The sequence below is a fragment of the Panthera tigris genome, chromosome D4 (assembly GCF_018350195.1).
Source record: "Panthera tigris isolate Pti1 chromosome D4, P.tigris_Pti1_mat1.1, whole genome shotgun sequence".
NCBI classification, from domain to species: domain Eukaryota; kingdom Metazoa; phylum Chordata; class Mammalia; order Carnivora; family Felidae; genus Panthera; species Panthera tigris.
The window spans coordinates 82,135,959-82,159,798 of record NC_056672.1 but is presented as its reverse complement, the minus strand read 5'-3'; the positions used below and the strand labels follow the sequence as shown (position 1 = coordinate 82,159,798).

The following is a 23,840-nucleotide window of genomic DNA, read 5'->3' as shown; positions in this document are numbered from 1 at the left end:
AATGTCTTTTCCCATTTATCTTATAGGACTCTTGTTTTTTGTTTTTTAATACATTGGAATGAGGTCTTTTATATTGTAATAGCTTTTGCTATATGTATAATATAAACATTTTTTCATATTTTTATTTTAGTTTTTTGTTTTTAACTTGCCAAGTATAGGAGTTTGTATCATTCCCTATATTTCATAAGGAAAATTCTCAAAGACAGAAAGTAGAAATCATTTTACAGTAAACACCCATAGAATTCAATCTAGGTTTTTCCATTAACACTTGACTGTGCTTGTTTTGGCACATGTTTATTTACCTGCCCATCCCACATGCTATCCATCAATCCATCGTATTTTATGATGCATTTTAAAGTAAATCACAGACATCAGTATACATCCGCCTAAATAATTGAGCATGTTTATTATTAACTGAAGTTCAGTATCTCTTTATAGTATTATTTTTCTTTTGAGGTTAAACTTACATACAGAAATTGACTGGGAGTGGAATGCCTAACAGGTACCTCTCTGTTAGAGAGGGTAGAAAGACCTTCTTATAGTGAGAGTTTCCCTAATGAAGGGTCTATGGATAAAATCAGTTGAGTGTTTACATATTACTATAAGGCACCTAATAATGAAAACTTTGTGAGGCTATTAGAGTTTTCTTTATGATTTTCATCATAACTTCATTATTTTATTATTTCTTTGGTGTTGTTTGCTTGTCAAGAACTCACAGTTTTTTCATTGTGCCAGGCTCATAGCATATGCTTGGTGATAAAAGCATGGCCCTTGCCCTCAAGGGGAAAACATCCCAGGGTAGACCTCTTGCTTTGTTTTGCATTTTATTTTAAAGTAGGAGTGCAGTTCATAATCTTAGGACCTGAACACCCAGACTGAGTTTCAGAACTAAAGGATTGCCGCTGTGTCTTTATGAGGCCAATTAGAATAAAAGTACAGTCAGGGAGCACCTGGCTGGGTCAGTCGGAGGAGCGTGTGACTGTTGCTCTCGGGGTCGTGAGTTCAAGCCCCATGTTGGGTATAGAAATTACTTAAATAAAACTTTGGGAAAAAAATGAAAAAAGAATAGAAGTACAGTTGAAAGAGTCTAGTTCAGGGGTGCCTGTCTGGCTCAGTCGGTTTGGCATCTGATTCTTGATTTCGGCTCAGGTCATGATCTCATGGTTTGTGGGTTCGAGCCCCTCATTGGGCTGGCTTTGCGTTGGCAGTGCAGACCCTATTCAGGATTCTCTGTCTTCCTCTTTCTATGTCCCTTCCCTGCTCCCTCTCTCTCAAAAATAAAGAAACATTAGGGGTGGCTGGGTGACTCAGTCGGTTAAGTGTTCAGGTCACGATCTCACAGTTCATGGGTTCGAGCCCTGTGCTGACAGCTCAGAGCCTAGAGCCTGCTTTGGATTCTGTGTCTCCCTCTCTCTCTGGCCCTCCCCCTCCACCCCGACCACATGCTCTGTCTCTGTCTCTCTCAAAAATAAACAAACACTAAAAATTTTTTTTGAAGTATAGTCCATAACCAGTTACTGTTATATTGGAGTATTAAATTTCAGTAGAACAAAAAGACATCATATTGATTTAATTTAAATTCCCTATAATAAAATTATGATATTTTGAACTCTTAATATGTGCCAGGCACTGTGCTAAGCACTTTGCAATTACTAACTCATTTAATCCTCACTAAAACAGTGTGTGGTAGGTTCTGGTATTGCCTCCTTTTTATAGATAAGGAAGAATGTACCTTCTGTGTGATTTTTTGTTAGGTAAATATAATAGATTAAACACACAAAAGTATTTCTGTTCTTTTCCAAAACTAAAATGAATTCAAGAATAAATCAACAAGCACAAAGAGCAGATGAAGCAGAGATTTTTAAAAATACTAAGAAAATACTATTATCAGTGTTACGCCCGTATTTAAAAACTAAGGTGCAATGGACAGTAAAACATAATTTATCAAAATTGAATCAAGAAAGAAAAATTGAATAGGTCATTTAATTTATAGAAGTTGAGTCAGTATATAATTTCTTTTTTTCTGAAACACTCAGATGGTTTTACAGATATGTTTTATCAAACATCTCAAGGAATAGATAGATCCCTGCAGTCTTAGACAAACTTCTTGAGAGTCTAGAAAGAAGGAATACACTCCACCTTTTCTTGTGATAATTGTGTAACCTCGACATTCAGCCACACAGGAGATAATACAGGAAAGAAAGTTTATCAGCCAATCTCAGTCATAAACATAATAGTTTTAAAGAAACTGGTAGCAAATGTATAAAAAATATAATTCATAATAACTCAGTTGGGTTTATTCCAGAAATGTAAGGTTGATAATATTAGAAAAGTCTGTTCGTATAGCTTACCACATTAACATATTAAAAGGGAAGATTCATAGGGTCACCAATAGACCGAGAAGCATGGTAAGTTCATGAATAGGAAGACAATGTATTTAAGATGCCATTCCACTCTAAAATGATCTATATAGATTGCATACAGTTCCATTGAAAATCCCATTAGGATTTTACACAGTGCTTGGCAAACTGATTCTAAAATTAATGCAGAAAAGTCCAAGGAAAAGCGAAGACATACTTGAAAAAAAAGAATGGGTCATGGAAACTTGCTTTACCCGATATCAACATTTTTTGTAGGGCTGTAGTAATTAAGATGCTAGTAATGCACAGGAATACACAAATCGTCTTGACGGAACAGGATCGACATTGCAGAAACAGGCCATGTGTGTGGGGCTCTCGATAGACAACTGAAGTGGCATTGTAAAATCTGAGGGAACGGATGGAGCTTTCAATAATTGATTATCCACATGGGGAAGAAAAGGGAGACGATTTCTATCTTACACTCTCTGCAAAACCGAATCTTAAATGTGTCAAGGACTTAAGTGTGAAAGGCAAAGTTTTAAAACTTCTAGAAGACAAAATAGAATAATATCTGTGATCTTGGAGTAGGGAGAAATTTAACCAAATAATCCAAAATGTACATTGTATAAAGGAAAAGATTAAAATTGGGAAAGTTTGTTCATTAAAAAATATTCAGAGAATGAAAAGACACATCACAAGCTGGAGTTGAGATATTTGCCATATGTAACAACTGACAGAGTATTAATATCTGAAATATATAAAGAACTGCAGTTGAAAAGCAGAAGACAAGTCTATCAATGGAAACATTGGCCAAAAGCACAAATCGGCATTTCACAGAAGAAAATGGCTAATAAAATATGTGGAAAGATGCTCAACTGCCTTAGTAATCATAGACAAGCAAATTAAAATGACAATGATTAAAATACTAGGTTTGCAAAAATGCGATGTCTGATAAAGTCAAGTGTTCTATTGAAATTGCATTGGGGAATTTATGAACTACTCTGAAAAGTATGTGGCACAATTATTTGCATACACTCAAAACTCAGCACTTCCATCCCTGGGTAGAATTGTGTGTGTTTGTGTGTGTGTACATGTGCATGCATGTGTGTGTGCATACACCTACCTACACACACTCATTGGCCATTTATAGTGGGGTTTATGTACAAGTATGTTCATAGCAGCATTGGGTCTTTTGTTTTTTAAACCTGGACAGAGGCTGCGTGACCACCAACAGAGAACAGATAAATTATGGTATAGTCATACAATGGAGTCCTGTTATCACTGAAAAAGAACTAAACTACCAACATGATTAGGTCTCTAATACAGACTTTTGAGTGAAAGAAGCTACTGAAGAATATACAGTATGGTTTCATTCACGTAAAATTCAAGTAAGAGAAATTAAAAGGGATATTACTTAGGGATACATACAAACTCCATGGGGGCAAAAGATATAACACAAAATTTAGGTAGCAGTTTCCTCAAAAGGAGTGAAAACAGTATAGTCAGAAAGAGGCATACAAGGGGCATCAGCAGTATTGTTTTCTGTCTTGAGCTTGGTTAGGGAATCAGCAAACTATTCTGTCAGGCGTCCAATAGTAAATATGGCTTTGTAATCCAAACGGTCTTGTAATTACTGGACTACAACCTTATAGTTTACAATCCGTAAACTAGTGGGAGAGCCTGTGTTCCAGCAAAACTTTATTTACAAAAATAGGCAGGACAGACTTGGCCTTCAGGCGGTAGTTTGCCAACCATGAAGCCAGGGTGCTGGATTTCAGATTCTTAAGTTTTTTGTTTTTTTTTTTTTTCTTTTAAAAGTTGATTATATGGGAGCACCTGAGTGGCTCAGTCGATTAAGCGTCCAACTTTGGCTCAGGTCATGATCTCACAGTTCATGGGTTTGAGCCCTGCGTTGAGCTCTGTGCTGACAGCTGGGAGTCTGGAGCCTGCTTTGGTTTCTGTGTCTCCCTCTCTCTGCCTCTCCCCCACTCTCACTCTGTCTCTCAAAAGCGAATAAACTTAAAAAAAATTTTTTTTACGTTGATTATATGATATACATAATTTTATATGTATACATATTTCAGAATTTTTGAAAAGTTGAAAAAGAAGATACCAAGCCCCTTCATCGTGAAATGTTACAACACAGACATAGAGACAAAGCAGTGCTTATGCAAAGGTTAAGAATTAAAATTGCATGAGATTTGGCAGGGGCAGTTCTAGAACCCAGAAGATGGTGCAGCAGTATCTGGTGCTTCTTGGGGAAAAATGATTTCTCACCTGAAATTCCGTGTGTATCTAATGGAAGCCGCTACCATACCTCATCAACCTCCTGAGGTCCCTGTTCCTCCACTCTGCCTTCTCGGTTGTGGATACACCATTAGTTCTCTTGAGGGCCAACCACTCTGCTGATCCACCTGACTTCATTCAACTGGTATTTTTCATGGCCCCATTTTAAGGCAGTGGGGATACAACAGACAAAATCCCTGTCCTCACGAAGCTTACGTTCTAGTAGGCAGACCTTCAGTAAACTAAGTTAAATATATAGTACGGTAGCTAATGATTAATACTAAGGAGCATAATAAAATGAAGAAGGAGACTGAATGGGAAGGGTAAGGCATTGCATTTTTAGGTCGATGGTCAAAGAATGCCTTATTCGGAAGGTGATGCTACAGGTTCCTTCTTACTACCTTAAGAGAATTCCTCTGACATTGAGCTCCTCTCTGATGTGTCTGTTTGCTTCTCTATTGGCTATTCTTAGGAGCTTGCTGATATGGTGGAATAGCTCCCAAACCTCAAAACAAAACTTCCACATCCCCTTTATCCCATTTTTAGTCTCCCTTTTAGAACAAAATTCCTTGAGAGTTACTTCTATTAAGTGTCTAATTCTTCCCCTCCCCTTTCCCCAGTCTGCTGTTAGGATTTAGCCCCATCCTTTCCACTGAAACCGCTTTGTTCAGGGCACCGATGACCTCATATCAAGTGAAATTGAAATGAATTAGTGCTTACAGAGTCCTTAGAATGGAGTCTGGCCTATAGTGTGTGTGTGTGTGTGTGTGTATAAATATATATTATATATATATATATATAAATATATATATTTATAAGAAGTTAATAACATCTATAATGGGAAGTAAAATACTGTTTAAAATTAGGAAATCGTTATTTAGAAATAGATAAATACTGTGTTGAATATGAATACTAGGAATTAAGGTTAAGGACTTTTTTTTGAGCTTTTTGTAGTTTTGTTTTATGGCTATACACATGTATCACTTTGACTTAAACTTTTTGTTTAAAAACAGTTGATTTTTAAATAACTTCTGAATTTTGCTGATTGATAGTAGAAACCTCTTTAGGAAGAAGGGGGTGGTTCTTCTTATATCTCACATGTGGCCAACAGCATCCCGATGTGTAATTTCTCCAGGGATACAGTAGGTGAGCAGACATCAATTTTATCTAAGCCTTTGTACTTCTCCAACTTCAGAATTTAAAATGGTTTTTTTTTTTTTTAAGTTTTATTTACTTAAGTAATCTCTGTGCCCAACGTAGAGCTTGAACTCATGACCCTGAGACCAAGAGTTGCCTGCTGTTCCAGCTGAGCCAGCCAGGTGCCCCTAAAGTTTTCTAATTGTTGCCTTTTATTTCCTTAGTAGTGACTTTTCATTGTCTTTTCAATGACACGGGGAATGCAAAGGTTTTAATAGCCTGAGGTTTCTTCTTCTTCTTTTTTTTTTTTTTTTTTAATGTTTATTTGTTTTTGAGAGAGAGACACAGAGCATGAGCAGGAGAGGGGTAGAGAGAGGGAGACACAGAATCTGAAGCAGGCTCCAGGCTCTGAGCTGTCAGCAGAGTCCAACACGGGGCTCGAACTCACAGACCGTGAGATCATGACCTGAGCCCAAGTGGGATGCTTAACCAACTGAGCCACCCAGGTGCCCCTCTTGCCTGAGGTTTCTGATGGCCCTCTCTTGATAAACCAAGATGTGGCCTATCATTACCTTGGCAAACCACATTTTTCTCAATTTTGTTTGATAAGATGTAGGCTTGATCCTCCTCAGGACCATCAAGCATCTGAAAGATGAAAACTGTCAAACACTCCAGAGTGCCATTTTGTATATAGATGACTGTGTCAATAGAGATGAATCCAGCAATATTTAGTTCAGAGTCAAGTAATACTCATTTCGGGCTTTTCTTGGTCAATAATGTGATACTCTATATAAGAAAAATGTGAGTTTTTGTTCTCTTTGCTCAGTTAATTCATATTGATTGTTTTCCTTTATAAATGATAAATAGGGAAGGCTTACCTAAATCTTGTTCTCTAATGTAAATACTTCAGTGTGATCTCTTCTGGCACAAAGGCCCCATTTTTCTTCCAGATTTTTATATCTGAATTTAACTCCTGGTGCTTTTTTTTTTGTAAGTCTTATGGATAGCAGGTCGGTCTAAGACAAGACCTTTATGGACATGGTGTCCTGTAATTCCAAGAAGAGTCCTGGAAGATCAGTATTATCCCCATTTCACAGAATGGTTCATCCCCTCAGAGAGATGAAGTAAACTGACCAAGATTAGGTCCTAGGACCTTAGGGCCTTAGGATGCAGTGTGGCTTTAGGAAAGGGAGAAACAGCCAGGAGGATGATACATACAAATGACTCATAGTCCCTTCACAGCGCTTGCCTTGGGGATCAGGTATGTTTATTGGGTGTCACCTCAAACTATTATCAGAACCCTAGCCGTGGGAACTGTCAAAGGAGCCAGAGGCACATTGTTAAAATATCCTCCCACTGAGGGAATTTGAGAATTCTCCTAGAGAGCCAAAGAAATAATCTGAGCCCAGTCCGAAGGATAAGGTGGCTGATGGAGCTGGTTAATACTGGTTTGGGTAAAAAATAAGTCCCTGATTGTATAGTAATTAGAGGAACTTCTTGTGTAGCTTGTAAATCGTTCCAAGACTGCCAAAGAGGTATGTTGACCGCATCAGTGGACTAAGTGTGTAGAACGCCCTCATTCAGATTCATACCCCTGTGTTTTATAAGGGAGGTCCCCGGTTCTCCCTCACACCCTGTTAAAATTCTTCTAAGTTAACCTTTTTCAACCACCTACGATGTGCCGGGCATTGTGCTAATCCTGTGTGTGTGTGTTCATTAGTTTTTGCAGCAACCCTAGGAGCTAGTTGGTTGGTTCTCTTCTCCCTTTGCAGATGAGAGTATCTGGCCCTGGGAAGGTTGCAGTGTCTTGTCTAAGATGCTTGTCTCTGCCAGCAGAGATGGGATGGAAACCCATCACCTTTGAATGCACATTCAGAACATTTTATTTCAGATTTTGTAAGCACTTGCTATATGCCTGGCCCCACCCAGCACCAGGGAAAAAGAAGGGCGATACGTGAATTTCTAACTGACGCACTCGCCCATGAGCACTGCTCAGATTGAACCCACTGTGTCTGTGGTTGTTACATTCACCCATCCACTAGCCTCACCCCAGCCGTGAGCGCGGCCTTGGTGGGTCCCTGGGCGGTATCTTCCCCAATTCACTGTGGCTTCAGGCCTCTATTACTGCAGTTCCTGTCAGCCCCTGGGCATCTTGGCCCTAATCGCTCCTTCTATAATTTAGGGGTAGTGCAAGAAGTTTTGTAAACCGAGACTATCCAGTAAATGATGACAAAGGCATATTTACTTTCTAAAGGAAAGTATTTTATTTGTTTTAATTAATTAATTTGTTTTATTCAGCGGACTTGTTTTTAATGTTTATTTATTTTTGAGAGAGAGAGAGAGAGCGTGAGCAGGGGAAGGTCAGAGAGGGAGGGAGACACAGAATCCAAAGCAGGCTCCAGGCTCCAAGCTATCAGCACAGGGCCCAGTGCGGGGCTCAAACTCACGGAACGTGAGATCATGACCTGAGCTGAAGTCAGGCACTTAACTGACTAAGCCACCCAGGCGCCCCTCAGCAGACGTTTTTTAAAACAATTTCTGAGGAAGGAAGCACAGTTTAGTGACAAGACCATCATCTAATTAATTGAGCCTCCACATCTAATTATTTGTGTAGTACTCACAACTGTGAAAAGAATGGTTACTTTTTTGATAGTACCTCATTTAGGGGAGAAAAACCCCCAAATGTCTTCTCCCTGTCAGTTTCTTCCTAAGTGTAGTGGTGGAGGACGTGGGTGAGTGATACTGAGTGTCATAGGTGTGCAGAGACGGGTACCTCCCCAACCTTGCCCCAGTCCCATCCCACCCACTCCCGCTAACAGCATCCATTTACCTTGGTGCCACCTGGTCTCGTCACCTAAGAGGGCCAGTTTGTGCACGAGGCTGTTTTTTCAGACTTGGCTTCATTTTCGCTCCTTTCCTGATGAACTCCACCTGTTCCTGACTATGCCAGCCTGTGTCATGGGACCGGTACCCGAATGATGTGTGTAAAGCTTTCCTAGCTCTCCTGGCCTAGAAATAACTAATCCTGTTTGCTTATCTGCAGCTCTTGAAGCAGAGAGGAGAGTGGCAGTTTAAGAAGGTTGGAAATACTGGACCGGAGCCAGGCCCTCTCTGCCTGCACACTCCACTCTGCATGTTCCAGCCGTAGGAACAAACTGCATTATTTTGTTTCAAACTGTGCTCAAGGGAAGCCAAGACCTTGTAACTGGAAACTTACCAAACAGAGAATTCTAAGACTAAATTTAGTGTTCTATTTAAAAAATAAAATAAAATCGAACATTTTGTTTGTTCATCTTTTATATGTTAAAAAAAGAGAGATTAACCTAGTTCACACTAACAACCTAAGAAGAGTATTCAAAGAAGTGAGAAGAAAACTAATCCTCTTGGTGAAGAGGGAAATCCTTCACAAAATGTAATGAAGTGGCGTGAAATACAGACTCTGCAGCCAAACTCTCAAACAGCGTAGCCTCTCTAATCTTCATCACATAAAATTTTATTGTGGCTCAGAGAATATTAAAAACTTAGAAAGAAATGAAAGGAACTTCCACTGGCAGGAAGTAGGAGAGAAAAGATTGGTATGTTTTCTTTATGTGGGTTTTTCTCTGGTTTTGAAACGTAAATACAATTACCTGCTTTTTGAACTGTGTTCTTCATTTAATTACGTGTGCATTGGTTTTCTCCTGTTCATGTTGAGCTGTAACTAGAAAGAAGAACCTGGAGATGTTACAGCGGCTACGTAATATAGAATCAACCGTTTAATTTGTGAGACTTGAAAAATTGCTGTGATTCCGGGGCGCCGGGGTGGCTCAGTCGGTTAAGCGTCTGACTTGGCTTCAGGTCATGATCTCACGGCTCTCGAGTTCAAGCCCTGCTTCAGGCTCTGTGCTGACAGCTCAGAGCCTGGAGCCTGCTGGATTCTGTGTCTCCCTCTCTCTCTGCCCCTCCCTGGCTCACACTCTCTTTCTCAAAAATAAGAAAATATTTAAAAAAAAATTGCTGTGATTCAACCAACCCTGGGAACCCTAACTAGTTCTTGCTGTACCTCTCCTGCTTCTGCTCCCATTGCTTCGGTAAGCATCAAGCACCTGCTTTAGACGAGATACAGGATTCAGATTGCTAGTGATTCCCAAATGCTCATCCGTGGGTTATTTGTGTTAGAATGGCCCAGAGTACTCGTCTAAAAATTCAGTGTTTTGGCCACCATCTCCAGACATTCTGGTTCGTAAGGTCTAGCACGAAATCACAAAAGTCTATTTTTTTTTTTTAACGTTCCTTAAATGATTGATACACAGCCAGATTCGGAAACAGTGAATAGACTGTTCTCTAAGACAAAAACAATATTTTTACTTTGAATACTGTTATTTTGCCTCATTAGACTAATTTTCATTTTGGGGCTGCATAATGGAGGCCGATTAAGTTTGTTTAGAAGACGTGAGCATAGACTAGCACTAAAAAATTCTTTGTTTCCATGTTTCTCTTTAGGAGAGCTTTGATTTTGGCACTAGTGAGTCTAGGATAGGACACAGCTAAGTATAACCTATTTAAGCTGTCAGTAATGTTGGTTGCTGATGCATTCCGCGGTTGTAATTTGGGGTGCATGTGTATAAAGAAGACCTAGAGAGGTGATGTTTCTTTCCAGCCATTGCATTGAGAGCACAGCAGAGAATTTTATTTATTATTTTAGTGGTGTGGTCAATTTGTGAAATAGTATATTCTTTAGGTTATAGGACTGATTATAGCTTATTTTTTGTTATGCCTCTTCTGAACCAAATCTCTACCCCAAAGCACTAATGCGTAATGTATTCAAGTCATTGGTATCTTAATATGCTTGAAAAGCCCTAAATGGCACCCATGTTGGCAGATGTCATATTGATGTTGTTAAAGAAATTTGAGCACCTACCAGGTGCTAAGTCAGCAAGAACAAGGAGTCCTGATTTCCTGCGGTGTCTGGAGGCTGAAAGTGTGGTCACTTTGAGCTAGAGCCTGATGCGAGATTAGGCTGTGCTGTTGGGTTGCTACAGATCTTATGAAAACTCACATTTTTTCTCTTTTGCTATCTTGATAGCTATGTAGTCTGCCAGCTAGATGATTCAGCCAGCGTACTGGTGATCTTTTCCCAAGAAAAAGGACAGCAGGGCTGGATGAGAGAGTACCAGACTTCAAATCAGGATGGTGATGTTCAGTTCCTACCTGTGTACTTAATCCTGCCTACCCATCTGGTCTTGGGCCACTTACTTGATTTTTCTGAATCTTTCTGTCCTTTTCTTTTAAAAATGGGGATAGTGTTGGGGCGCCTGGGTGGCTCATTCAGTTGAGTGTTTAACTCTTGATCTCGGCTCAGGTCATGATCTCATGGTTTGTGGGTTTGAGCCCCACATCAGGCTTTGTGCACTGACCACACGGACAGAGCATTCTCCCTCTCTCCCTGTCTCTGCCCTTGCCCCCACTCTGAGCTCTGTCTCTCTCAAATAAACTTTAAAGAAATAAAATAAAAATGGGGACAGTAGTAACACCCACCTTAGGGTTGTTGAAAGAATTCAGTGGTCGTAGATATGAAAGCACGCTGCCCAGTGCTGGCTACATACTGCCCAGTCAGCAGAAGTAAGTGGGCTCCAAAGGGCAGCCAACTCTGATTTGACTTTTAGAAGTAAAGAAGGCTGTAGAGATCCTGGAAGTGTTGTGAGGATTTAATTTGTATAAACGGTAATAGTAGATGTTGAATGAATCTAGGCAACAGAGGATAGTCATGGCAACTCATGAGGTTTTCCATATCTACCCACTTCTCATTAGTCACTTAGTCATTGACTAAATTGTCATTTCTTGTTCAAGTCTCCACAGTCATGACTACATAGAGATTGAATGGCCTAAAAAGTTGCTCTATTTACTTGACCCGGTGTTACCACATGACCAGGCTTCCAGGGAGAGGTCTAGCAGCTTCCTGTCTGCATCCTACCAGGCTCTGATTTCTCTGTCTCTCTCTGTCTCTCTGTCTCTCTCTCACTCTCTCTCTCTCTCTCTCTCTCTCTCTCTCTCTCTCTCTCTCTGAAGTAGACCTGATTCTTGCCCCAGGCAGAATTAATGATTCCTTCTTCATAGGCTAACACACTTGAACCTCTATCATAGCACCTCTTTCATAATGCCTTTGTGTTGAAGTTGATTGTTGGCATTTTGATCTTTCTCTCTCTATTTTGAATTGCTTGAGGGCATGGCTCGTACACATAGTGGATTCTCAGTAATTGTCAGATTAATACAGATCCTAGCACAGAGGCAGTTTCCTGTGAGCTAAGAGCACAGGCTCCAGAGCTAGACTCCCTAAGTTCATATCCTAGCTCTGGCACTAGCTCTGTGACCTTGCACAAGCTCCTTAAGTATGTAGTCACCTTAGTTTCCTCATCTGTAAAGTAGGGACACTGCGGCTACCCACCTTACAGTGGTATTATGAAGATGAGATGAGTATATAGAAACACTTAATACAGTGCTTGGCGGTAGTGAATACAGAGGAAGTGGTCGTGGTGGCTAGAGCATGGCTTCAATCTGTCTGAGTTGACTGGTACTTTCTAAGGTTGGATTTGCCTGAAAAAATGCTACAGGGGCGATTCTCCCCACCCCTCATGCCTACATATCTAGTAACTCCCACCACCTGAGGTTTCCTCAGTTTCTTCACGTGTGGCGACCTGAGAGATGGGTACTCATGATTCCATGTTCAGTTACACCATCTTTCTTTTTAAAAAAATGTGATCCTTTATGAGAGCATTAGTGTAAATTGGCTAAACATAAATGAAGAGCTTAGGAATATTTTCAAAGCACAGTTAATATCCACTTACCCAAGAATTGAGGCGGCACATTTCTTTTTGGGTGCCAGCTTGGATCCATTGGCAACGGTTGCGTGGTTGGAGGAATCTTCAGGCCGTGGCCTGACTCCGTAGGTACTCATGTCCATCAGGCACAGAATGGAAGACAGCACCTTGCCGTCCCTGTGTTTAAATGAATTATCAATCCCCATGTAACTTTGCCTTTTTCTCTTTCACTTTCCTCACTCTTGGTGCTAGGGGCCTATTGACATAATAGTTTACCATCCCGTAGCTTCTGCCCCTGCCTTGGAAGCTAGAGCTTTACTATGGCAGTTTCAGTTGCTTTGATAGTTTGAAGTGTCAAATCTTGACACAAAAGCTTATTGTCCTGGCTAATAACTTACTCTAATTACTTTACCTAGTAGATAGCTTTAAAAAAAAAAAAAAAAATGGGAGCCAGAAGTAGTTAAGCAGGGCATCGCCTGAGAAAGCTTCCTCTTGACTGGCTGCTCCTGCTCTCAGAGGAACGCACTCTGCTTGACTCCATGTTGGTGGGTTGCTTTTTTTTTCCTTTCCCCAGAGGATAGTGGAGAAACAAGAGGTAGGATGAGTTCCATCCAACTAAAAGAGAAACTACTGGAAGAAAGATTGTCTCCACCCCCTGCAAAAAAATAAAATAAAGAAGCATTACATTTTGGCTTCTAAGAAAAGCAGGACTTTCTTTGCTCTTTTCCCTCTTTCCACGCACATGTCTGGCATCTGTCTAGACCAGCTGAAGGTCTTTGATTTCTGAGGCCTTATAAGTTGTCTTTATGTTAAAGCATCTTTGATAGTTTCTTAAAAGCCAACTCTTCCCTCACTAAATATAGTAAACACAATGTGATCATAGCTGAACCGTTTGTAATGAAAGGTTTTTCTTATACCCTTGGAAGGGTTGAGTAGATTAACTTTCATAGATCCTGCAAAAAACCTTTTTGTTGATTTCATTGTGGGTTTTCTATTTGAGAATAAGTAAAAATCAAAAACAAACGAAATCCACAACACTATTTGATTCACGGCACCGTTTATTTCCTGATGACTACAAAGGTGGTTTATAATTACACAGAAGAATCTAGTTCTCAAACTGAGAGAGCTGACAACTTCTACAAGGCATACAACATTTTCTGCAACTGTCCTGCTTTGGAAAGTTCTTGGTTGAAATGAGTTGACCTAAAAATGCCCTATCTTTAAAGTTAGAAATCTGGTATTCTTTCTGTACTCTGTGTTTGTTTGTAATCAATTTCCTGGTGTTTGGCTTCAGAGGGGAGATCCAGATGCTGCCTCTGACTAACCCCGTGATGAAGCAGGTGTCAGTTTGATCTTTCCTGAATTCTAGGCTGTGAAGAGGGACTGTGCCCATCTGATTGTCTGTCAGCCTTTGGAACTCAGAATCTCAATACCTTTTAGAGATGTGCAGCTTCAATTGTGATCTCTTAAGCAATTACAATTTGTTAAATGTCTGGTAATTTTGCCTGCCGTTCCTCATGATGTGAAGCTGAAGGCATCCTAAAATTCCCCAGCATTTGCTCAGCACCTGCTCTGTGTCCAGCATAGTAAGAGATGAGGAAGGGAAATCCAGTGTGGTCTCTGCCCTTGAGGAACTCACATCTTTGGTTTCACGCCCCTGTTCTCCTAAGATCATCTACCTCTGAGATATCCAGAGTGTTGGGGGTCAAGCACAGAGGAAGGCTGTGCCCTCCACAGTCAGGTGATAAGGCTGCAGTGGTTCTGAGGTAGCACATGAATTCCAGGTGGACCCCTATAACTGTAGACACGAAAAAGCAAGACTGGCTTTGAGACAGACCCTGTTTTACTTCGTCAGTCATAGCTTAGTCAGTATAGCTGAGGAAGGTGAGCTGGGGCAAAGGGGGCACATTCTTCACGTCAAAGGATGGCAGTTCCTCTAGATCAGAAATTGTCAGAGCTGGAAGAGGGCACAGAGATTACCGAGTCCAACTTCTCGTTTTCCATGTAGGTGAAATTGAGACCCAGGAGAGGAAGCAGCTTGCTCAGATCAAAAAGAGTTAATGGAAGCTCCATGGAAGTATATGAAAGGGAACATGACAGAAAGCCGGGCTTTCAAATAGGTGTGCCAGATTGGGGTATAAGCCTTTCCATTTGACCAACAATCATTACGCCACTGTCTAGAATTTCCAGTGGATTGAAGACAGCATAACACTTTAGTTAAGTATAACTAATCCCCAGGAAATTATCACATCTGTGTTTGTTTTAAAAATGATTATTTTCTGTTAATTGGCACTTTACCAGATGATTTGGTCATCTAACAGCAAGGCAAATGTATTTCTACATAACATGGCCATACTGATAGGAACAGTATCTTGCCTAACTCAGAATCCTCAGTATGATGTGTAGACACTCAGAAATTTTTTTAGTTAACTTACATATTGTGGAAACACAGCGGCTATTATAGCCTGACAGACCTGGACGTGAGTCCCAGTTCTGTCACTTATGAGCTGTGTGGCTTTGGGCAAGTTATTTCACCTTTGAGGCTGTTTCCATATCTGAAATGTGGTGATGAGTGTATATGTATGTAAACCTGCACACTTCTTAAACAATACTTTGCAATATCCTAAAATCCCCAACATGGTACCTGGCACATAACACTGTTGGGATTCCTTTTTTTTTTTCTTTCCATGGAGAGAGTCTTACTTTTGTTTCATGTTGAACTGCTAAGCTGCCATTAGGAATCTTTACACCCCCCCCCCCACACACACACACACACTCTCTCTCTCCCTTTGTGATTTTTCCAGCTCTATCATTGATCACTCTTCATGTCCTATCCCTATTGCCTTCTTTCTTTCTCTCCCTTTGCCTCAGAGAAAACTAATGGAGCCATACAGAAAGCTCCAAGATAGAACTGACCTTGTGCACCTTTAATTGAGGACAGAATTTACTAAAAGTGCGTCTAGAAACCCACCAGTGGTTTACTTTACAATCTGTGTCCTGGCTAGACTGGCTGTTGGCTGTATAATTTGTCTAGTTTTGTCTGGAGTCTTAGACTATTCAGCTGCTTCAGGGCAAAATCTTTTGGGGTGTCATTAAATGGGATTGATAATTGGCTTCTGATGAATATTCATTGTGACTAATGACTTTGGGCAAATTTTACACATACTATCTTTCTATTCTCCCACTGAGTGAGATTTTGATAGGATCATTTTCTTCAACTTGCACTTCAATTAAATATTCACAATGCCCCTTTGTTGCCTATAATCCAAATTGTATACTTCCATTACTTTAAAATTTTGTATTCTTTAAGGAACGAGCATAGGCTTTTAGGAACCTTAGTTTTAAAAATGGAGTTGGCCTTAGAGGTGTTTTTAAATTAAGTGGCTGATGATAATTTATGGGATGTAATCTTATTTCTGATGAAGCTCTGATAAATCCCAACACTTTTCTTGTGGTTGCCTCACCACTATTCCTAAGTAACGATGTACATTGTTTTGCCACTTAGTGTTTTGGAAAAGAGTCAAACAGTTTTCCTGTTTGTTTTCGTAATCAAATGGGTAAATGCATTTTACTTCAATTGCAGAGATTTGGCCTTTAGAAAACTCCCAATGAAGATGATGATGAAACACCTTAAAAGTTTGATTTTTATGAGAGATAGGTAATTTTAAAATCTTGACATTTAACTTTTAGGGTTTTTGTTTTTTGTTTTTTTAAGGAAAAGGAGACATGAAAAGAACATTGTCTGGAGCTAAGATCTCTGCCACTTTATTGCTTGAAATAGGATTTTGACTCAAACCAACTTAAGCTAAAGAGAGGCAGGGAATCAAGTTCTATCTCAACCAGGAACATTCTATTGAATGACTTTTTCAAAGAGAATTACAAGTGAATTCGTGTGATGGGGACATCTTATGTTTGTATGTCACCTTATAGATTTTGAAGGGCTTTTACTTACTTATTTGATGTGTTGCAGAGTTATAGAATAGACATTTGTTGAATGAATGGATGAATGAATCCACTGACACGATTTCCCAAAAGTGGCATATTTGTGTGTCTGGGCTTGCCGTTACTGTTTTGGAACTTGAGTCATATACCCCACTCTGTGAGACTCATGGAAATGTTAGTCCGATAGTGGAAAGCCAGGCCACTATCTTTATATTGTGAGTATATTTTAAGTTGGAATTGTTTTTTTATTTATGGAAGAAACATTGCATTAACTTCCACCTACATCTGTGCTGTGCCACTGAGAGAACACAGGGAAGAAGAGAGACATGGTCTTTCTGGGCCTTACAGTGAGAGGACAAATATGCAGACAGGTCTAGTCCCATTAATAATGGGGGCTTACACCCAGGAGAGCCATGAGGGGAATGCAGTGCTTTCGCAGAGACCCAGAAGAGGAGGAGTTTGCTAGGGGCACAGATCCAGGAAAGGAGTACATAGCTACTCCTAAGTCTGAAATGATTTATTCAAAGGATAAAGTTGGAGAAGGCAGTAAAGACCGTGGAGCTGCTCTACAGGTAGACTGAAAGTTGATGGAGACAGGCCTGCTCCAGACGTGCCCCCAAAGTCTCCAAGTAGGATGTTACATGACCGGACCTGCATTTTAGGATGAGTACTTTGGCAGCTGGTTAAAGTATGGCAGGAAGAGCTGGGGCCCAAAGCCAGGGTAGCCCTCCGGCCTGACTTCAGGGTGCAGTTGGAGTGAAGTTTGTTCATTTTCCATTCATACGACACCAGCAAAGATTTTTCATCTCTTCTAACCCCGAAGAGATTAGTCATGTAAAACGTGACAGCCTTCTTTATATGGAATCCTGAAATGGGTTGAGAAGGGATGGATTAAACCTACAAGCCTTGGCGGAGTCGCTGGGAACAGCTCTTGAGAGCTTGCTGGATCAGCTCCTGTTCATGACATGTACCTGATTTAAAGAACAGGGTCTGGAGGGAAAAGGAGGCGGGGGAGAAAGTAGCGGCCCTGGATTTAATACACAGCTCTCACAACTGTGAAACATCAGCAGAATATCCAATTTAAAGCTGTTCATGTTACACTAACCTCTGGGATTCTTTTAACTGGGCCTTGGCACGTCACTCTTTTGCCACGTAAATGTCCTTCTGTCAGCAAAGGCCAGTTAACAGCTTCCAAAAGAAGCAAAGTCCTCATGGGAACAGGCTTCCCAGAAACCAAAGAAACATTAAAGAAGAAAGGCAGAGAGAAACATGTGTTGTTGGCTTTTGTCGCTTCATAGCCATATCTCCAAAGGTGTTGGGTTTTTTCCTTTTATATTGAATTTTGTAGCAATTTTATTCCATTATATCTTTGTCCCTAATTTTTAATTCTCTCAAATCCTCATATGATGTGTCTAGCTCTTAAGAAAAAGAAGGAATATGTCAAAAGAAGACGGAGTGGAAGGATTAGTCAATAAACAGTGTTGGGGCAATTGATTAACTATGTGGAAAAAATAAATTCTCACCTCCGTCCTTAAACCTAAATTAATTCCAGATGGATCAAAGAGTTAAATACTGGGGAAGAATTTGGAGGACTTTCTTAGTATAACAGCAGTAGAAACCATCATGAAGGAAAAGATTTGTCTGTGTAATTATTTAAGCCTTCTCTTCCCCCAGAAGTGCAAAGGAAATTACAGAAGGATAAATTATTTTCAGGAATGTTACAAAGGATTAGCATCCTTTGTATATCCAGTGTTTGCTTGTAAATTACTTTTTCAAAATACTAATGCTCAAAATACTAAGAATGCGAACAGACCATTTACCTAAGAAATATTACCAAGAACAGTGACAAGAGGTTAAGCCTTAGTCATGATCAGAGGAATAAGAAGAAAATCCAGATAGATACACTTTCAAAGCTACTAACTTGACTACGTTCTTAGTGCTGGTGAAGTATGGAGAGAACATTCTAGTACATGGCTGGGGGAGTGCAAAGAGACTCCATTCTTTATTATTACATTTATTATATTATAGTTATTAAGTGCCTTAAAATATTTATAACCTTTGTCTCTGAATCCTATATTTAGGAACCATGTATAAAAAGTATTGACATGGGGCAGACTGAGTGGCTCAGTCTGTTAAGCGTCTGACTCTTGATTCAGCTCAGGTCATGATCTCATTGGTTCGTGGGATTGAGCCCTGCATCAGGCTCTGTGCTAACAGCATGGAGTCTGCTTGGGATTCTCTCTCTCCCTCTCTCTCTCTCTCTGCCCCTCCCCTGCTCAGGCTCTCTGTCTCAAATAAATAAATTAAAAAAAAAAAAAAAAGTATGGACATGATCTGATTATATAACATAATGGTGGGAGAGTAGTTAAATGTAGTTTGGGAAATTCACTGAGTGTCATTAGAAGATAATGTTTTCTAAGAATATTTGAGGACGTGGGAAAATGCCAGCAAATAAACATAAACTTAAAAAAAAGTAAACGAGCACTGTATTTACAGTAATCCTATGTATGTGCCTATGGAAAAGGAAATAAAGGAAAAGGAAATAGAAGTGCCTATGTATGTAATACCCCAAAATGTCAAGTTATTTTCAGATGGTGAAGACTTTTATTTTCTTTTATCCCCTTTCTCCATTTTCTAAAACTTTTACTGTCCATTGTGCATTAGCCTCATAATCGGGGCAGGTGGGGGGAGATTTCTTTTGAAAAGCAAGCTCTTACTAAATTTTAATTAGAGTGATTGGATTAGCTTACAATTTTAAATATGTTGAAAATTATGTATTTAATTTTATTGCTCAACTCCAGTGAGAGCATCTCCTTACTTTGATTTTCTTTAAATGTTTGAGAAAGACACACACACACACACACACACACACACACACACACACACAGGAAGAGAGAATGAGTGGGGGAGGGGAAGGGGGGGTGGACAAAGTATCCGCGCTGATAGCAGAGAGCCCGATGCGGGGCTCGAACTCAAGAACCACAAGATCATGACCCAAGCTGAAGTCGGATACTTAAAAGACTGAGCCGCCCGGGTGCCCCCTCACTGTGGTTTTTTAGCTCTGATTCTTTGATTTGTTTCTGTTGCAGTTGACTGCCTGCATCCACGGGTCTGCCGCGATGCTCTACCCCATGTTCTGGCAGCACGTGTACATCCCCGTCCTTCCTCCACACCTGTTGGACTACTGCTGGTAAGGCTGCTACTCCCCCTGTCCTCTGCTGTTCCTTCTCTAGGAACTGATGAGGATGTTAGGTCTGTAACTTGTGATGCAGCTGGTGACTAAACTAGAAATAGTAACTGGAAAATGACATGGATTTTAGACCATGTGATTACATGGCCCTTTTGTTTCCAAACTGTTCTCATCTATGTGATGGCATTCTTAAAAGTTCAAGGCGGTAGATCGTACTTCCCATTTCTCACTTTGGGGAAACCAAAGCACCAAGTAGTGGTGTGATTTCTTCCCCCCAAGGTGGACTGGGGACTGGTGAGAAGAACACTTGAGGTACCCAAGGTCTTCACGTTTCAGCCATACCCTGGCACATTCTGTAGGAGTCGCTCTGGCTGTGGTTGGGGAGCACAAGCCAGACTTCAAAGCCCTCTGCACTTCTTTGACGGGAGTTTCGCTGTTCAGGGGAAATGTATTTTAGTGGAAGGCACGCGGCCTTAGAGTCCGCTCTGCCACCTTGGGCGAGTCGCTCAGCCTAAGACTTTGTCTCCTCATCTGTAAAATGAAGTTGTGCCATAAATAATATATGAAGATAAATGATACAGCAGAATAAAGGACATGATGTAGAAAACCTGACTCATGGTAGGCACTCACAAAATGTTTCTGCAGATGCATTGTCACTATCTGTCCTCCACGGATTACCAAAAAAGAGTGTGTCTGTAACTGATTTGGGTCTGTTTTTCTTCTGAGTAATTTCTTTCTCTGGTGTAATGTTACTAAAGACATTGTCTCCAGACAGCTCAAGTCAGCAGACGTTGATAAGGGAGCACTGTACACGTATAGGAAAAAATACCGCCTGAGAGAAATTAAGAGCTTCAGGAGGAAAGGACCCATTGAGGGATCACAGCCCTGTCACTTAAGAACAGATGATTTAGGGGGCACCTGGGTGGCTCAGTTGGTTGAGTGTCTGACTTCAGCCCAGGTCATGATCTCCTGGTTTGCGAGTTCAAGCCCGCGTCAGGCTCACTAATGTCAGCACAGAGCCCGCTTTGGATCCTTGGTACTCCCCTAACCTCTCCCTGCCCCTCTCCTGCTCACGTGCGCGCATGCTCTCTCTCTCAAAAATAAATAAACATTAAAAAAAAAAAAGATGATTTAGGATACTTGCCATCAGTTCAGATTGAGTCTGGGTCATAATTCTTGCTTGGGTTCTTCCAGCCCATTTTGCAGTCCCGTCACTGAAAAGGTTCGTCGAGGTAGTCAAATTGTCCTGGGAGCTTAAAGGTATTCCGCAGGACTCCTAATCTGAATGTGTTGTGCTCGCTCTCATCCCAACAAGTCATGTGTACAACCAAGATGTAACTCACAGCCATCAAGTAAAAATCAGTCACCCTCTCCAGGGCAGTGCAGGGCATTTAGTACCTTATCAAGGTAGGTGTTTTTATCTGTGCATTTCTCCCACCTCTTAAGAAATTAAGGGACTGTCCCTCTGCTTAGACTTGCCACTTCCTCTTGAGCTTCTAAACCAACTCTCTTGGTTTTCCCATTCTGCCACATATCTCAGAGGAGAGGACTGTGTTTGCTGTCTAGTAGTTTGTTGTTGTTTGAGTGAAAGACTGGGGAGCTGGGTGGAGGAGGACCGTGAGGCTCTGAAAGGAAGAAAGAGGTAGGGGGAGTGAGAGGGGGAAAGAGGACAAGACACAGAGCCAGGGGAGGTGGAGGAGGATGGTGAGGGGAGTAGATGGAAAAGGTAGAAAGGGACATGTGTTCCCTAAGACTCACACAGTGAGTCCCAGTTTCCTTAGCACACCTCCTGCCCCCCACCATGTAATAGTGTCACAGGCACCTACTCCCACACAGACAGGGGGCCCCCTGTACCCATACATACGCACTGACATGGGTCCCTTCCCTGTGCCTGTGTCTCTGGTCCCACCCACCCACCCACAGACTCCCCCTGCACACCTCAGCCCAGGCACGTGCTCTAAGAAGAAGCCCTCAGGTTGTCCCTGGAAGAAACTCCCCCATATGTCTTGATGCTGAGCCTCAGATCGGAGCACTGGTGGGCTTCTGAGTGCCGGTATTGGTAGGAGGAGGCAGAGTCATTGCAGTTCCTCTGCCTCCCAAATAGTACAACTTTATTTTTCCATTATTTGGGAAGCTTTGGTGGCTAAATTGTCAGCTAGCTTAAAACTAGCAGCTTACGTTTCCAGAACCGTGCAGAGAAAAATGCTTTGTCAGTTACAGCGATAACAGTAGCTGCCATTGTTGAACATCTCCTGTGCCCCAGTCTGTGATGTCACTTAATTCTTCTAGCAACCCCATAAGGCAGGTATTATTAGCTCCATTTCACAGATAGGTAAACCAAGGCCCCACGAGGTTTAGTAACTTGCCCCAATATAGATAGCGTGTACTGTATGATTCCATTTTTATAAAAACAAATGTGTGTGCATATAAAACTCAAAAATGTGGATATATGTACATATGTAGATGTATGAATGTGGATATATGTAGACACACACAGATACACACAGGCAGAAATCAAAGAGGACATACACCACGGTGTTAGCAGGGATTGGTGATGGGGAAGAGGGAGAAGAATGCTGCATGATTTTTGTTTTGTTTTATTCTGTTTCTCCAGTGAAAAAGTATGGTTTCCATAGCTTACAAGTTTCCCTTTCAGAAAATCATTTATTCTAGCCAGTTGTTGTTTCCAGCCCTCCATTCTTGTTTGCTTAAAGGATTTATCGGCTGTATTGCTCTTTGCTGTGGAAGGTGATCCCAGATCCTCTTTCCAACTTCCTCTCTCACGCCAGCCCTCTCACGAGCTGTGGTAGCGGCCTGTCCGAGAGCGATGATGCCGACAGGTCTTCCTTAGGAGGGAGACTTGACAAGGAAAACTATTAAGCCCTTGTCTCCCCCACCTTGCACTCCAAAAAATCCAAGTGAAGACTTGTCTTTTTCAGAGCCTGAGTGGGTTTTTCGATTAGGCTCCATCTTAGAGGTTTCTGTGTATGTGATCGCGGTCCCTCTCCTGGTCTCTTGTTTTCACAGTAGAACTTTTTTTGACATTTGACCAGAGGATGATTGCAGGCCAGTGGGGGTTGGTGTCTGTTTATTAACTACAAGATGTAAGAATGATGAAATAAAAGACCCCAAGAGGAAAAACAGATCCTCCATTCAAGGCTTGATTTGATCACCTTCAGCCTGCTGCCAACTGCTTTGGTCAGAAACTACAAATGTCCTGAAATTTGAGTCAATGCTAATAACTTTATTCTATTGTGCTCGGTGACTTTCACCACTGTTGAGTTTAATCCTTGGTGGTAAGAGCCAGCAGGGATAACTAGCATTTTGAGTAAAGTGCTCGGAGCTTGAAACATGTAAATTTGAAGGAGGTTTGTTCCTCTGCAGATGATTTAAATGTTAAGTACGTCCCCATGCAGGGGATACACGAAATGGAATCTGAAAACTATTATCTCCTGTAGAAATGAACTCTCAATTTACTCACTGCACAGGAAGGGCAGATTCTAGTCATTTTCACTGCCAGCAGGTGCCCTTTCTATGCATAATAGACTTCGAAAGTGTAATTAACACATGAGGACCACTGCTGCCAGTTTTTCTTCAGGTACATGCTGCTCGGGGTTTTCAGGACAACAGTGTAGGCTGTAAGAGCTTTTTACATGGCACTTGAAGATGAGGTGTTCATTGACTTCTGGACAAAGACATGTTAAATGAGGCTGAGTCCAGATCCCGCTGTTGGTATCGCAAGTCATGGTGCTTGGGCCCAGAGCCCCCAAGAGCTCTAATGCAGCCTAGTGTAGAACAGAGGCCAGGAGCCCAAAGCTCTGGGATGCGGTGAATGTGTGGAAAGTATGATGCTGAAATCCCCGCAATTATGTGGACTAATTGCACATTCACAAATACAGCAACCAATTATCTGAGTTAACTTTAATTAGAGGTATAATCACAGATTTTAATTATCTGAATAAATCAGTTTAGTACAAATAGTCTGCCCTGAATATTTCCCAAATTAAAATTTTCAGCTCCCTTCCCATTTTTGGAGAGGGTGGTGAAGAAATTGCTGAGGCTTTGGATTCGGACAGACCTGGGTTCAAATCTCAATTTCATCTCTTATTAGCTGTGTCACCATTAAAA

At 41.0% G+C, this 23,840-nt stretch overlaps 1 protein-coding gene across 5 annotated transcripts in view; it reads left to right on the top strand.

Annotated features, from left to right (window-relative positions):
- DENND1A (DENN domain containing 1A) overlaps window positions 1–23,840 on the top strand; it is a 509,265-nt gene that overhangs the window by 268,295 nt on the left and 217,130 nt on the right. For all 5 annotated transcript variants that reach the window (XM_042963736.1, XM_042963734.1, XM_042963735.1 and 2 more), the window contains one exon: window positions 19,612–19,712. In XM_042963736.1, the coding sequence (XP_042819670.1) occupies window positions 19,612–19,712 (101 nt within the window). The remainder of the gene's footprint in view (window positions 1–19,611; window positions 19,713–23,840) is intronic.